Source organism: Grus americana, chromosome 8 (assembly GCF_028858705.1).
Source record: "Grus americana isolate bGruAme1 chromosome 8, bGruAme1.mat, whole genome shotgun sequence".
In the NCBI taxonomy this organism is placed as follows: Eukaryota; Metazoa; Chordata; class Aves; order Gruiformes; family Gruidae; genus Grus; species Grus americana.
This window is the reverse complement of record NC_072859.1, coordinates 25,643,513-25,657,112: the sequence shown is the minus strand read 5'-3', so window position 1 is coordinate 25,657,112 and position 13,600 is coordinate 25,643,513. Positions and strand designations below refer to the sequence as shown.

Sequence of the window (13,600 nt, the reverse complement as noted above, 5' to 3'; positions counted from 1 at the left end):
CAACGTACCCCATTTAAAAACATTTAAATATTGCTCTTTTTTTGGCTATACTTTAAGATAAATGCTCAAAAGTAAAATGTTAAAGCTTCCAAATGAAATTTCATGTACAGCCAGATAAGCAAGACAGATAAAGAAAGTTCTAACAGATAAAAGCAATGTCTATTGGCCACAGAAAATTCTGGCTTGTTTTTCTTCAGAGTTTCAATTTGAAATATTTAAGCGCAATTTATTTTTCACAATTGTTCTTACTGGATCCGCAGAGACGGGGCTCCAAGCCTCTGTTTTCTCCGTTTCATCATTGTACTGCTACGCTATGTTTCTTCGCAGTGTAAAAGGCTTAGAGCCAGGAAGGAGAGCCCACCGTTATCACTCCAACGCAGAGCACAGAACAATCAGTGCAATTCCAAGCTCTTCATGTGCCCCCAGTGTCACAGAGACCTCAGGAGTTCAGTAATGGTCCAGGTTAATCATAGGGCTCATGTCAAAAAAACTAATTCTTTTTAGAAAAAAAGAAAAATCATCTATTCGTAGCATCCAGAGGAAGGAAATGAAGCCCACCAGTATGAAACGAAGGTGCAGGAAAGTCCGGGACACAAACTAGCCATCTGACCTGTCACACAGCCAGCAATGTAGTCCTGACACACTCGGGCTGAGCCCACAGCAAATCAGCGACAAACTTCTCCCGGGCTTCAAGGAGCAGGAACAGTCAGTCTCACCAAATCAAAAGGAAAATGTAAAGCCAAAGGGAGCAATGGCACACTTGAAAGGATTCTGGCAGAAATCTCACATAGCAGCTTGAAAACTCACACTGCGATAGGAATAGAGTTGCTGCTCCCACCCAAAGCCCTTGCAGAGTCATCAGCGGTGCAAAGAGCAGCTGTTCTCGACCGGAAGGGGAACATGTGAACCATCCCCTTTTCAGAAATCAATCCCCTTAAGAACATGCACAACTTTAATCTTAAAACATCTTCCTGTAACTCCCAAGCTGTGTTTCAGCTACAAACTTTATGGATTCTAGTACTGAAAACAAAGCAACAGCAATTGCAGCAGCCTGGGGAGCCAAATGCTGAAGGAGCAGGGGGAACACCTTCGTTGTGAGACAATGTTCCCTTGTACAATGCAAGTCTTGCATTTTTCTGTGCAAATTGCAATTTCAATCAGCTCAAAATCAATTTCATGCTATTAACAAAACTGCCCCAAAATAATGTCCAATATTTTTAAACGTGTATTTGTAAGAAAGTAGCTTTCCTAAAAAAAATAACAAATATATATCTTTGATAGACTTTAAAGTGTTCAAGACCGTATTTAGGCAGGTAAAGACTGCTATTCACAAGTACTCATCAACCAAGTCAAATTCCAGATTACAACTCCTATCTTCAGATCCTCCCATGATTCAAATCATGGCAGGAATGCCCCATACTCCAAGATCACAACCTCTCAACAGCTATGTCCCACCAGGAGAACAAACTGCAAGTCTCAAACGTAAGGTCCAGGGTGCCCAGGGTGGCTGTTCCTTACACAGCTGGAGTACCTACCCCCCACACACACCGTGCCTTCAGAGTAAGAAAGCACAGCAAGCAACAAAAGGTACAAATTTGGTGTGTTATATATAATTTTATTATACTTATTTAATAAGAACCTGGATTAAGTAGTGGAAACTTGATAATAAAACCTACACAGAAGATTTTTCTTTTAAATCCTTGATGAAAACCTCCATAAATTCTTTGTCTCTGAGATTACGGTATACACAGAACACTAAAATCCCCCTATTTCACTAAATCACTTCTTTTATAGAAACAATGCTTTAAAATTATTTTTAAAGCCTAATATATGAATAGCAACACTCCTACAGAGCGCTGCAGGAATAATTCGGCACGTTCCACCTCCAGAGCCAGCCCCACATATCAGCTTAAGAGCACCGGGTTATTTTTGATCTACTGCTTGTGAGCTGCTTCTGTGCAGCTCAGGGAAGGATGGAGTGGTTAGAAAATACCACCTCTTTGTCTCCCCAGCTATAAAAAGTATCACAAGCAGAAAGCATTGAATGGAGGCATTATTTCTTATTCTATTTCCAGATCCAAGACAGAACAGACAGCAGAAGTAGCAAAACTCCCCACTCTTTTTCAGAACCATTTTTTTCTCCATTTCCAGCACTTTGGCTTCTCCACACTTGAGGCACAGCACTTGCTCCTGGCAGGGAAACGGAATCAATTGATCCCCAGCAGAAACGCTTACCCGCTATGACAAGCAGAAACAGAATGATAGACTCCATTTCTCTGCAGACACAGAGGAAATTCTCACTGCACCTGAGCATGGCAAGATAGAGACATAAACCAGCACTGAAGGCCAGAATTTTTTTCCCCGCAATCAAACTTGTTGCTGTTTCAAGGTCTAAGCATTAAAAAGATTGTAAGTTGAAACTGATATAAACTGGTATTCAGCATATCCTCCCAAAAAAATTCCTTGGTGTGTTTGTGTGTTATTTTACAGTCAGGAAGCCGGGGATAAGTTTAACAAATGATGATGAAGACTTGTTTAATGAAACACCCCATGAAACATCTAGGGCTGTAGAAACTAAGAACCTTCGGAAGTTTATAAGTAGAAGGGGAGGGCAGGGAGGAGGGGAGGGAGAGGAAGAGAGGAAACAAGCCCCACAGTGGACATAAATTGCCTTAAAAAGAGATTAGAAAGAATAAAGACCACCATAAAAGTCTTGCACATGTCCTTAGCAAACACCATTATGTTGCTTACCGCATTTCATAAAGATAAACATAATGAGGTAAATACTATTTCTTATCAGCACCTATCACCATCAAAACCGCAGTTTGTAATATTTGATTTATTGAAATGTGTATTTTAACTGGATTTATTCTGCCTTATAATTATTTTGCCTGTTTCTTATGCCTCCATGTTCTTTTTCCAGTCATACACAGACTTTAAAAGTATATTTAATACAGATCATTGATAGCAGGAAAGATTTAACAAGAATAACTTGCATCTGAAATTTAAAACTGGTTTAGTAAATTTAGTTTGCTGAGGAAATTACTCCTTTAAAATTTAGATATAATGTGGGAAAACAATATTTTCTTTTTAGGAAGTTTAGATAGTACAAAATTTACAGCAACCAAAGCTAGTAGCCCTGCCTAAGAAACCATTAGAATTTCAAATATAAACTCATGGTTTTCATTTAAAAAAAAAAAAAAACCCAAACCTGAACAGGTCAATAAAGTTCATGTTATAAACAACTGAATTTATTAAAAATGGAGTACTGAACAAGAAACCAGATGGCTCAAATGCAACCCCAATGAGATTCAGTGACTGCTGATTAGCCGAGGAGGCAATAAAGAGAAATAGCGAGCTCCAGGACAGTGCTGTTCATCCTGCAGCCACAAAGAAAATCTGCAGTTTGCAGCCTGGTCTTTTGGCTGCAGAGTTGCTGTTATACCCGTGAACACACAAGCACCTCATCATGAGCCTCGTCTTGCTGCGCGGTCCCTACCTTTGTCCTTTCAAGTCTCGAACGTCTCTAGTGCGCTTCACGTGCAGGTGCACATCAAAACCATGTGAAAGCTGAAGCCAACAATACAAAAAATCTCTGTACATGCTGCAGCACCAAAAGAACAGAACAGGGTAATGGCTGAAAATAATTAAACCACTTCCACTAATAGGATGGAGATCAAAGTTTGGGCCTATCACTTCACATTCACTATTTGAAATTAAAGAAAATATTCATGAATGGTAATTATTTTTTGTGAACAAAGCATGAGAAAAACATAACCAATACATTCATATGCATAATTTATTAAAGGAAAACTTTAAACTCTGATTATTGAACCACACCAGAGACAGAATATAATTACTTGTTCTTGTTCACATACTTGTATTATTCACCTCTTTGTAGCCTACAACTCAGTTGAGTATAATTTCCCTTAGTGTATTAAACATAACCCCCTACAGAAACACACGCACTTAAGCATATTATCAACAAAATGGTATCTAAATAATCAGGCATTCCTCTTAATGTCACCCCACGTACAGTTCCTCCATCTGTTTTACATGCCTCTCACTCTGTGCTGATTATTTCAAGATTAGACTGTAAGATCTCCAAGGGCAAAGCCATCATTTACGGTGTGCTTGTGTTCCCTTCTGCTAACGTGGAAGCAGAGTCACTAATGAGACTTCACAGGCTCCATCCTACCATTCATCCTGTTCAGCTTCTACCCAAGACCTTCTTTAGGTGACAAAATTCCTCATGCTCTCCTGCCAAATATACTGAGGCACTGAACTCCACTCCTTTTCCTTAGTGCAAACAAACATTGGAACAGTTGTTGTCCATGCATACAATCTGCTCATGCACAAGGAACTAATACTGACCCAAGCAAATATGAAGCAATGAGTCAGATAAAGAAAAAGTTAGAAGCATTGTCAGAAGAGCTCACCCTTCTCCATTCTGCAATGGCAAATACCTGAGCTAATCCACAGTCTAAATCCTTTCTAACTCAACAATCAACCAAAGCAATCACCTAGCAAGCAGCAAGAATCAAGTCTTCTTCCTTCTACTTCTGGCTAGCTGGAAAATAATTACTTCCTCCCCAGATACGATCTTTTTACAGTAGTAAATGCACCCCAGCCTCCAGAGTAGCACACAGAAAAATCCTGAGTGGCTGGACATTTCTGTGTAATACAATTGCTACTGAACTGCTACAAAGGCTGGAGTTTGTGCTGAAAATGGATGCATCTCTCGAGGGTTTCTGGCTCCAAGCCAGATACTTCATCCTTCTGTCAATTCCTGCTTCTGCTCCTGTCGGTGAACAAAAGTCCATGAATGACAGCCAATGCATCAGGACTGAGCTACATCCATAACTATCCCTACTCATTAGCTACAGCACAACACCACCATTTCAGAATAAATTTTATTTTCAGAATTTATTTTTGTATATGAGGTTCACTGTTAAGTTGATTCAAGCAGAGGAAACGCCCCAAGAAGAACTGAGAACTGCCTATAGTCTGTATTTAAGTGCACATCGTTAGGCCACCCTTTTTGACAGAATGGTTGAACAAATTTATCCATATTATATGTATATTTTTAACATATATACACACACATAATTATTTCCTTTCTTGATATAAATTTCTCTAATTCATGATTCAAAGACTAAGAGCAGATTTAAAATCAAGTAAGCACTCTCATACTGGGATATGCAAATCATGTACATCGGCTCCACAGGATCCTTTTCAGTGAGCCTGTACACTTAACAATACGGCATCAACACAAATATACACAAGCCACAGTGCACTACTAACTTCTTAAATAGTTAAACTTTTCAAACAACAAAAAATCATTTGCTAGAATTGACTACAGAATCTGTAATTCCAGAAACTGCAATCAAATAATCAACTAGATAACACAGGCAACTAACTGAAGACATTTCAATTCTTCATAGATTTTCAGTCTCGCTAGTAGCTGCAACCTTGTGCTTAAAATTTATGGCCTGGATCTTCTTGACACGGGTTGCTAAATTTCTTCACATAGCAATACCTTAAAAGGCACTCATTTGTGGAATAAAACTAAAGTAATGAAAACTGAAGGTGCTAAGTCAGTATAGAAATAAAACATTCAGTCATTTGGTTTAGTTACTGCTAAATAAAACACCGCACACTTCCCTTGTATCCCAGATATTTCAAATGTAAATGCATGAGTAGATTTGTGTCATACCCACCTCCATGCTTGACCGAGGGAAGGGAATATCTCTGGCATCCTCAATTTCAATTCCAAATGTTTTGTACAAAAATATCTAAGTTACATTAAACAAAAACCCTGCTGGTAACTCACAGCTCCACCATTTGTTCGGAGAACCTTCACAATCTTCAAATGTTGAACACCACCTTTCTTAAAAATCTATCAAATATGGTTAAGCAAGCCTTCAAGGCATACTGGTTTTAAAAAAAAATAATCAATTCAGTCAGTGTTTCATGTTCTTTAAATAACTCCCTGACTGGTTTACCATTGTCATATGAACTAAACAAAAAGGCCTGGTCATGCCCCATTTAAAAAAAATGCCTTTTGATCCGTTGTATTGTTTGGCCCTGAATCACTGGCACTTTCCAAACACTGCATTATCCAAACACTGTTTCTTACACAAAGGGGAGAGCTTACATTAAAAGACTGAAAAAATCATTTCTCATTAGAACCAGAAACCTGAGGAAGAAAGGTTATATGCTTTTGTGAGCTTCATGTCTGTAGTACAGAAGCTTTGGGAAACAATTTTAAATCATAATGCAATAACAGGCAGTACAAAAGCTTTCTCTTTTATATAATGCAATCAATAATGCAATTTCTTCCACCATAAATCTGTAAGCATAGCAGAAGCTAAGCTCTTATAATATCACTGAAACACAAGTTAGTTCGCTAGAATGCGTTAAACATCATAACGTATTAAAAAAACCCCAACCTTGGTATTTGTTTAAACCACATTTTTAAAAGTCTACTTTTACCAACATTTGCTACTTTGTCCAAATCCCTCTATTATACCGACTGCTCCACAAACGCCTGGCCAGCATAGCCCAGGAGTTGTGTACTTAGATTTCTGTCAACAGACTGTTTGAAGAGCAGTGATCAGGGCTGTCCGTATCACATAAATAATCAGTGACTTCTGTGGAGTCACTTCAGCAATGTCAGCGCAAGCAACACTCAACACCACAGCTACTTCCGTATCAGGATCAGCTCAATAATAAGACAATTAGAAGTAAGCTTACACTACTACTATTTTGCCTATGACACTTAAGGAAATTGAATAGAGGTTTCAGTCTCAGAGAAACTCAAGCTAGCTGTTCCCAAGTGCATGACAGATTCTTGAAAATGCTAACAGAGAAAACAGAGTATCTGCCCATTTAAATGATTTCCACAACTGAACAGCTATACATGTTCAAAACAAGCCAAGTGATGAATAAAGAATAATTATACTTACAAGCTTCCTCTTCTGGGGAGACTGAGCTCCTTCTGGAAAAAAAAAGAATGAAAACATTGAGTTAATTTTACTTGTTATTATATATCATTCATTTATCTATCAGTAAATGGCCAAGGTCAAATTAATAAAAAGCTGGCCATTTCTGAACACATGCTCAGTGTGTAACTGTGCAGGGCACTGCTGCGCATAAGAGGTGAATCCCCACCGGGTCATAGCACGGTGGCCTGGGATACAAAATCCGCTCATTTTGTCTGAATTATCATTGCCTTTGCAGTCACAAAATCACAAGCACTCAATAGAGCAGATATAACTTTGAAATTCAAGCCTAAACATAGATAAGGCAGTAATTAATTCTGTCCTACATACCTCACCCGCATCATATCCAAACCACTTCCAGAAGTGTGTACGCAATATGCCTAGCATCTGCTGCATGTACGTTCTGACATTCTCACCAAAAAGCAAAATTAATGCCACAGAGTGCCTTTGGGTTGTTGTTTGTTTGGGTTTTTTTTAACATACACATTACTTGTGTTATGTATTATCACAAAAAAGCCAGGCCGATGAACAACTCCCACTTAAAAGCAGCATTTTGCACCTAAGGAAGACCAGGAATTTCAAGGTTCTTATTTAAGTAAATAGACCGTGAGCATCCAGCAGGCACCGGCGGGGGTGGATACAGCATCGGGAGACAACAACGAGCCGCGGGTTTGGTTTTGTAACGTCCATCCCCGCACACCGGTGCTGCCCGGGGCCGCCGGCCCTGCGCTTCCGCGACGCGCCACTAGGTGGGAGCCGGCTCCCGCCCGCCGCTGCCCGCCGCAGCCCCGCCCCCCCGGCGCCGTGCGGAAGCTGAGGAGGAAGAGGAGGAAAAACAGCGTCGGGGGTGAACAGGAAAACCCCTTCACACCACGGAAACGTTACAAGTGTCCTTGCCGGGCCCCACCCGCCGGTGCAGGACAGGGCAGGCGGACACGACTCCTGCTGATCCTGGGCTGCTTCACTTCAGCCTTGCACAACAAACTGGGAAGTGACAGTACAGCCAATTTCATCGGGATACTGACCTACGAGCCCTATTTTTCATCCCCACTGAGAACAATATCAGGATTTTCACTGAATATTGAGAAAAGTCAATAGGAAAAAATAAATCCATAAAATCCGGTGACCTCTTTTCCATACTGAGTTGTGGAGTACATGCTGACTTAAATGATGAACAATGTTACTGACAACTTGTCAATGACTGGTCTGTTAAGTCATACTTTGGACATTACTTAGCCAAGATTTTCAAAGATACCAAAAAGTTACAGCTACTAGAACTAAAAAAAAAAAAAAATTAAAAAAATCTTAAACATGCTGTTGTTATTTTCAAGTATGAGCTCTCTACAATTTGCGATTTCATTGCAGTTTAACGGTGCTGAGCAAATTTCATGTGTGAATTATCACATGGCTGACAGCTTACAGCATCGAGAAATAAATTCCCATCATTAGACAAACTTGTCAAGATCTAATCAAAACATTTCAAGTATGTAAGAGAATAAATCATTAGCATCTATAACAGGTTGTGTGGTTTATATTCTAAAAAGGTACTTCTTCCACTCTCATTTGTTACAAAGAATTAGTTTCCAACTGTGAAGTCTATGTAGCAATGGCAGCTTTTTGCCACTGCAAATGGATAAATATCTAAGATACAGCTAATATATATTATTCTGTTTGTGTATATAGTATATCACTTATACATGCATATATATCTCTTACATCATATGAGCAGATGTATTTAATTTATCCTCTTTAAAGAAAATCTGATATAACCAAGGTGCTTCGCAGAAGGTACTTTTCCTGTTCAAATGGCACATTTCCATTTATTCCAACACAGCCCCAGAAAATTTCAGAATGAATGAACAAAGCTCTGGGATTTAATGGTACCAGTTGTAAAAGGACAACAGTGACCTTTAAATCTTTTTATCTACCTTCTAATTTTTGAGCTTTTAGGGTTCGTGTTTACAAGCTTTGCTCTAGTCATTAGGGCTGAAAAGTCATTTAGAGAGAGAACACTTCCTTGCAGCAGCACAGCTCCAGTAATTGTAACTTACAGACATACACCATGGGAACTGTGGGCCAATAACAGGACTTGACAAACCTTTTCCTTTACCATACACTTGTTTTACTCACACAATATTACCTTTAGTACTTCCTATAATGTAGCTAATTCAGGATTGAATGCATGCAAGGTTAGAAGGAGGACTGACTTGGGCTTTGTTTCTGAAATAATCCTTTGAAATCTGTGATCAACTGAGTTTCCAAATAAAGAAGGAAAAAAGTATCAGCAGATGACGTCTCAATGCAATTGAAATATTATTCTATCCATGTAGCAACTGTTTTCACTCTGCACCTCCACCTTGAGAAATGCAGTGCAGCTGTGGAATCAATAGGCAGTAGTTCAAATGCAATACCTATGTGGTCTTGACAACAAAGAGCACAATCAAAGCAATCAATTTTTATACCTGTTGTTCCCCTATGTCTCATTCCATGTAAGTCTTAAAATCCCCTTCAAAAACCCTATCAGCTGTACAGCGAGCCATGGCCCGACTCCTGCAGCACTTTTCCTGCCCTCTGGAGAAAGGCCAAGGCTGCACCCTCCCGGCTACTCACCCTTTCCTGCTTCTCCAGAGCAGGGCTGGCGACAGCCCCTCTGAGAATCCTCCCAACCAGACATGGACAGAGGAGCCAATGCAAAAGCACCAGAGCTGGAAGTTACACAACTGTGAGCAGCATAATTATAAGCTGTGCTTCTTCGGAATCACCTGCAAGTTAGTGTCTAAAAAAGCTACATCCTGGGGAGAAGAGAAAAGAAAATGCCTGGAGATGGAAGCAAGCAGGCAGCAGACTGCAATAGAACTGATGACCTATTTCAGGGCACCTATGTGCTGCTTTTGGCTGGGGTAGAGTTAATTTTCTTCACAGTACCTGGTATGGGGCTGTGTTTTGGGTTTGTGCTGGAAACAGTGTTGATAACGCAGGGATGTTTTAGTTACGGCTGAGCGGTGCTTACACAGAGCCAAGGCCTTTTCTGCTCCTCACCCCACCCCACCAGCAAGTAGCTGGGGGTGCACAAGGAGCTGGGAGGGGACACAGCTGGGACAGCTGACCCCAACTGACCAAAGGGATATTCCATACCATGTGACATCATGCTCAGCATATAGAGCTGGGGGAAGGAGGAGGAAAGGGGGGGATGTTTGGAGTGATGGCATTTGTCTTCCCAAGTCACCATTACGGGTGATGGAGGCCTGCTTTCCTGGGGATGGCTAAACACCTGCCTGCCCATGGGAAGTGGGGAATGAATTCCTTATTTTGCTTTGCTTGCATGAGCAGCTTTTGCTATTAAATGGTCTTTATTTCAACCCACAAGTTTTCTCACTGCGAGCAAGCAGCTGTGTGGTTAGTTGCTGGCTGGGGTTGAACCACGACAGGCTATTTGAGGATGTCTGCTGTCAGGAGAACATTGCAGATATCCGGAGGACAGAGCAGACAACGAAAATGCCAACCAGAGGTGGGGATACACTCACAGGGTGGAGACTCAGCTGGGTCTTAGCATGGCTTAACACTGTAATGTGTGCAGTGGGACCAACTGAGAGTTTACATCTAAAAATAATAGGGTAGTTTCAAACATATGAAATAGCACTACAAAACCACTGATTAAACAGAAGTCCAACAGCATTTCACAAGTACCCTACAAAGGTGAAACTCTACTCAGAATCAGTCTTATAGTACAGCTTAAACGTTTTAGATAGTAATGATGAGAGAAGTGGTATGATTTGACTGGTTTCCACTCACTCCACAAAGGAGTTTGACATTACACGTCCCTGTATCCTGAAAAAATAAATCACATTTTAAGAGGTAAGATAACTAATAAGAGTGCTGAGCTGTGACTGCTTGGTCTGAAACACTATTTACAGGGCACAGCTGTAATCCTATAAGTAAATATGCTAGTTTATCCTAAAGGACATTTTTTCGTGATGAGAACGACACATGAACATTCAAGATTCCAAACCGCCTCTTCCAACAGCACATCTGCCACCCTGAGCACTTGTGCTGCCAGTACCTATATATATTACCATTATTACCTCGGCTAGCCTCTATGCCACCTGCTCTCTAGGTCAACTATATAACCCTCAAAATAGAGGCTCACATTTATATTTGATTTATGTGAAGTGATAAATAGCATAAGAATATTTTAAAAGATCATTGCATATTATTCACACAGAACTTTCAGAAGTGGAAACAAATAACTACTTTCACAGATCCTACATCACTAGAAAATAAGAAATGTATTAGATCTTGCAGTACCCAAATGACATGAACAGACTGTTCTGAAAGTTAATTTTTTTTATCAGATCCATATTTCAAGGCATAATTAAACATGCAACCTGATGACAAAAGAAGCAGCAGATTTTCAGACAACTAGTTAAAAATGAACCTTGGGAAAGAAATTCAGCATTGTGGAACTTATAAAAAGCTGGTTCAAATACCCTCCTTCAAAAGAGTTCCTTATATTTGTTTCCTTTTATCTTGTTTGTCATCTCAGATCACGCAGATATGAAATCAGTTGGATATCGTAATGCACACTACAGTTCAGGTTTCACAACAGGACTGGATCCTCACTGGCCCTATCGTTTTTGAGGCAGCAAGGAAGGTGAAAGAAAAAATATATTGGCCATTTTAAGCATCATTTTTCTGTTTACATAATATATTGTTTAGTGCAGAGACACTGGACATTCATTCTGTTGTGATCTCTTGTATACAGAAACTGTGTCTGAAAACAGGAATGTTTCAGGGAGCAGGAGGAGCGCTGGCCTCTTGCATACGTATAATGCACACAAAATGAAATGGAAATAAAGTCTGGAAATCTATTTGTTCATTGACCTACAAGACAACCCATATCTTTTAAACAGATATGTTACGTTATAAAAGCGTGAAGAAAACAGGAGCCCATCACTCAAAACTGTCACTTTCTCTCAGTCTTGTAATTTGTCCTTGAATATGTAGCTGCGCATATGGCACAGACCCACAGGCAAAGTTGGATGCTAGAGTCTGCACTGATGGCAGCTTAAATGTAGTCCTTTCAAATTAAAGTGAGAACCAGCGTTACATTCAGGATGTTCCATATTTTTGCCAGAGCAGACAGCGTGATTCCTGAGATTGCCTTTGACCTTGGCTTTCTTGCGAGGTAGCTCACTATCATACCAGCTGGGACAATAGACAAATATTTTTACAGCTATAACAGTAAATACGTTTCAGTTAATAAGTTAATATTTCACAGATGATGAAATTCCACTGACACTCATTGACCTGGTACCATGCACTCATGTTTTAATTTTTTTCCTTTGCTGACTATGTTTGCTTTAGGGTATACTACCAACCAGCAGGGGATTAATTAAATCTCTTTCTATACATAACCATTTGCATTACAGAAATGATATAATGAGGGTTGGAATCTCCAGTTCTGATGGAAAATACAACCTGGCTGTGCAAGGACAAACTGTAATCCATCCATCAGATTAACAGGAAGAAATTTTTCATGGTGATTAAAAAAAACACCCCACACTAAGCTTCTCTTTCTCCTATCAGAATCTGTCAAGAAAAATAATTTCCTTCTTTTCACTGTATCATTGTAAATGGTTATTAAAAACCGTACTTCTCAATTTTTCTCTCTAGAAATTATTACATCTGAACTTGTTTCCCAAACTTATCAGCAAAGAATTTTAAATAGCAACACTAAAAGCATATCTGTATTGAATGTCAGATTAACCTATGGAAAATGCTGCAGATATTTTCTATAATTTACTGACTTCTTAGAAACTAAATTCAGGATCATACTGTTAGATCATCTGCTTAGCTACAGAGATGCTTAAAATACAGAAAATGAATACCCACGCTCTTGCCAATATAATCCAAAATATTGAGAGGACACAGAGTTTAATTCCCAGACCTTTCCCCACACTGTACAGAATTTCTGCCTGCAATAACACAAATCCTGAATTGCCATGGATATCTTAGCCCCAGCACATCTTCCCATATTCCCAGTACCAGCCAAACTGCCTGGAACTGCTCTTTCCTAAAAAATCTCACCTTCCCGGCATCCAGGTGCCAGAGCCTTCAGACAATGCGTGTGGCACTACAATAGTTAACAGTATACATGTTCACCCAGTGTTACCCTAAACATACTACAATTTCAAAGCAAATTAAATGTATTATTTGGATTAGTCCTCTACCTCAACAGAGGTTACATGTCAGTAAAAAAGTCATTTGCAAAGTACATTAACATTTAAAACCAAATGGGGGAAAAAACCCTCAGCTGTTTCACTAACAGGAAACCCTATTTATCTAAATAATCAGTTTAAATCAGTCTTCAGACCCACAGGTTATGAATCAGCCAACGATGCACTTAATGTTTTTAGCATCTTCTGGCCTTTCTCTTCTCTTCAGCTTAGAAATCCCTTACTAGTCAGAAAAAAAAAAAAAAAGCCTTTGGATTTATTTCAAATTACAGTTACTGCAGAAGAAAATAAAGCTAAAAGCCCTTTAAACTTTAAGCAAAATTCTCAAACACAGCAAATTTTTTTCCCCTCCCCCACAAG

General features: G+C 39.6%; 1 protein-coding gene across 5 annotated transcripts in view; it reads right to left on the bottom strand.

Annotated features, from left to right (window-relative positions):
* The window catches only part of MAST2 (microtubule associated serine/threonine kinase 2), a 197,758-nt gene that overhangs the window by 106,867 nt on the left and 77,291 nt on the right, over positions 1 to 13,600 (bottom strand). For all 5 annotated transcript variants that reach the window (XM_054834056.1, XM_054834051.1, XM_054834052.1 and 2 more), the window contains one exon: positions 6,969 to 7,000. In XM_054834056.1, the coding sequence (XP_054690031.1) occupies positions 6,969 to 7,000 (32 nt within the window). The remainder of the gene's footprint in view (positions 1 to 6,968; positions 7,001 to 13,600) is intronic.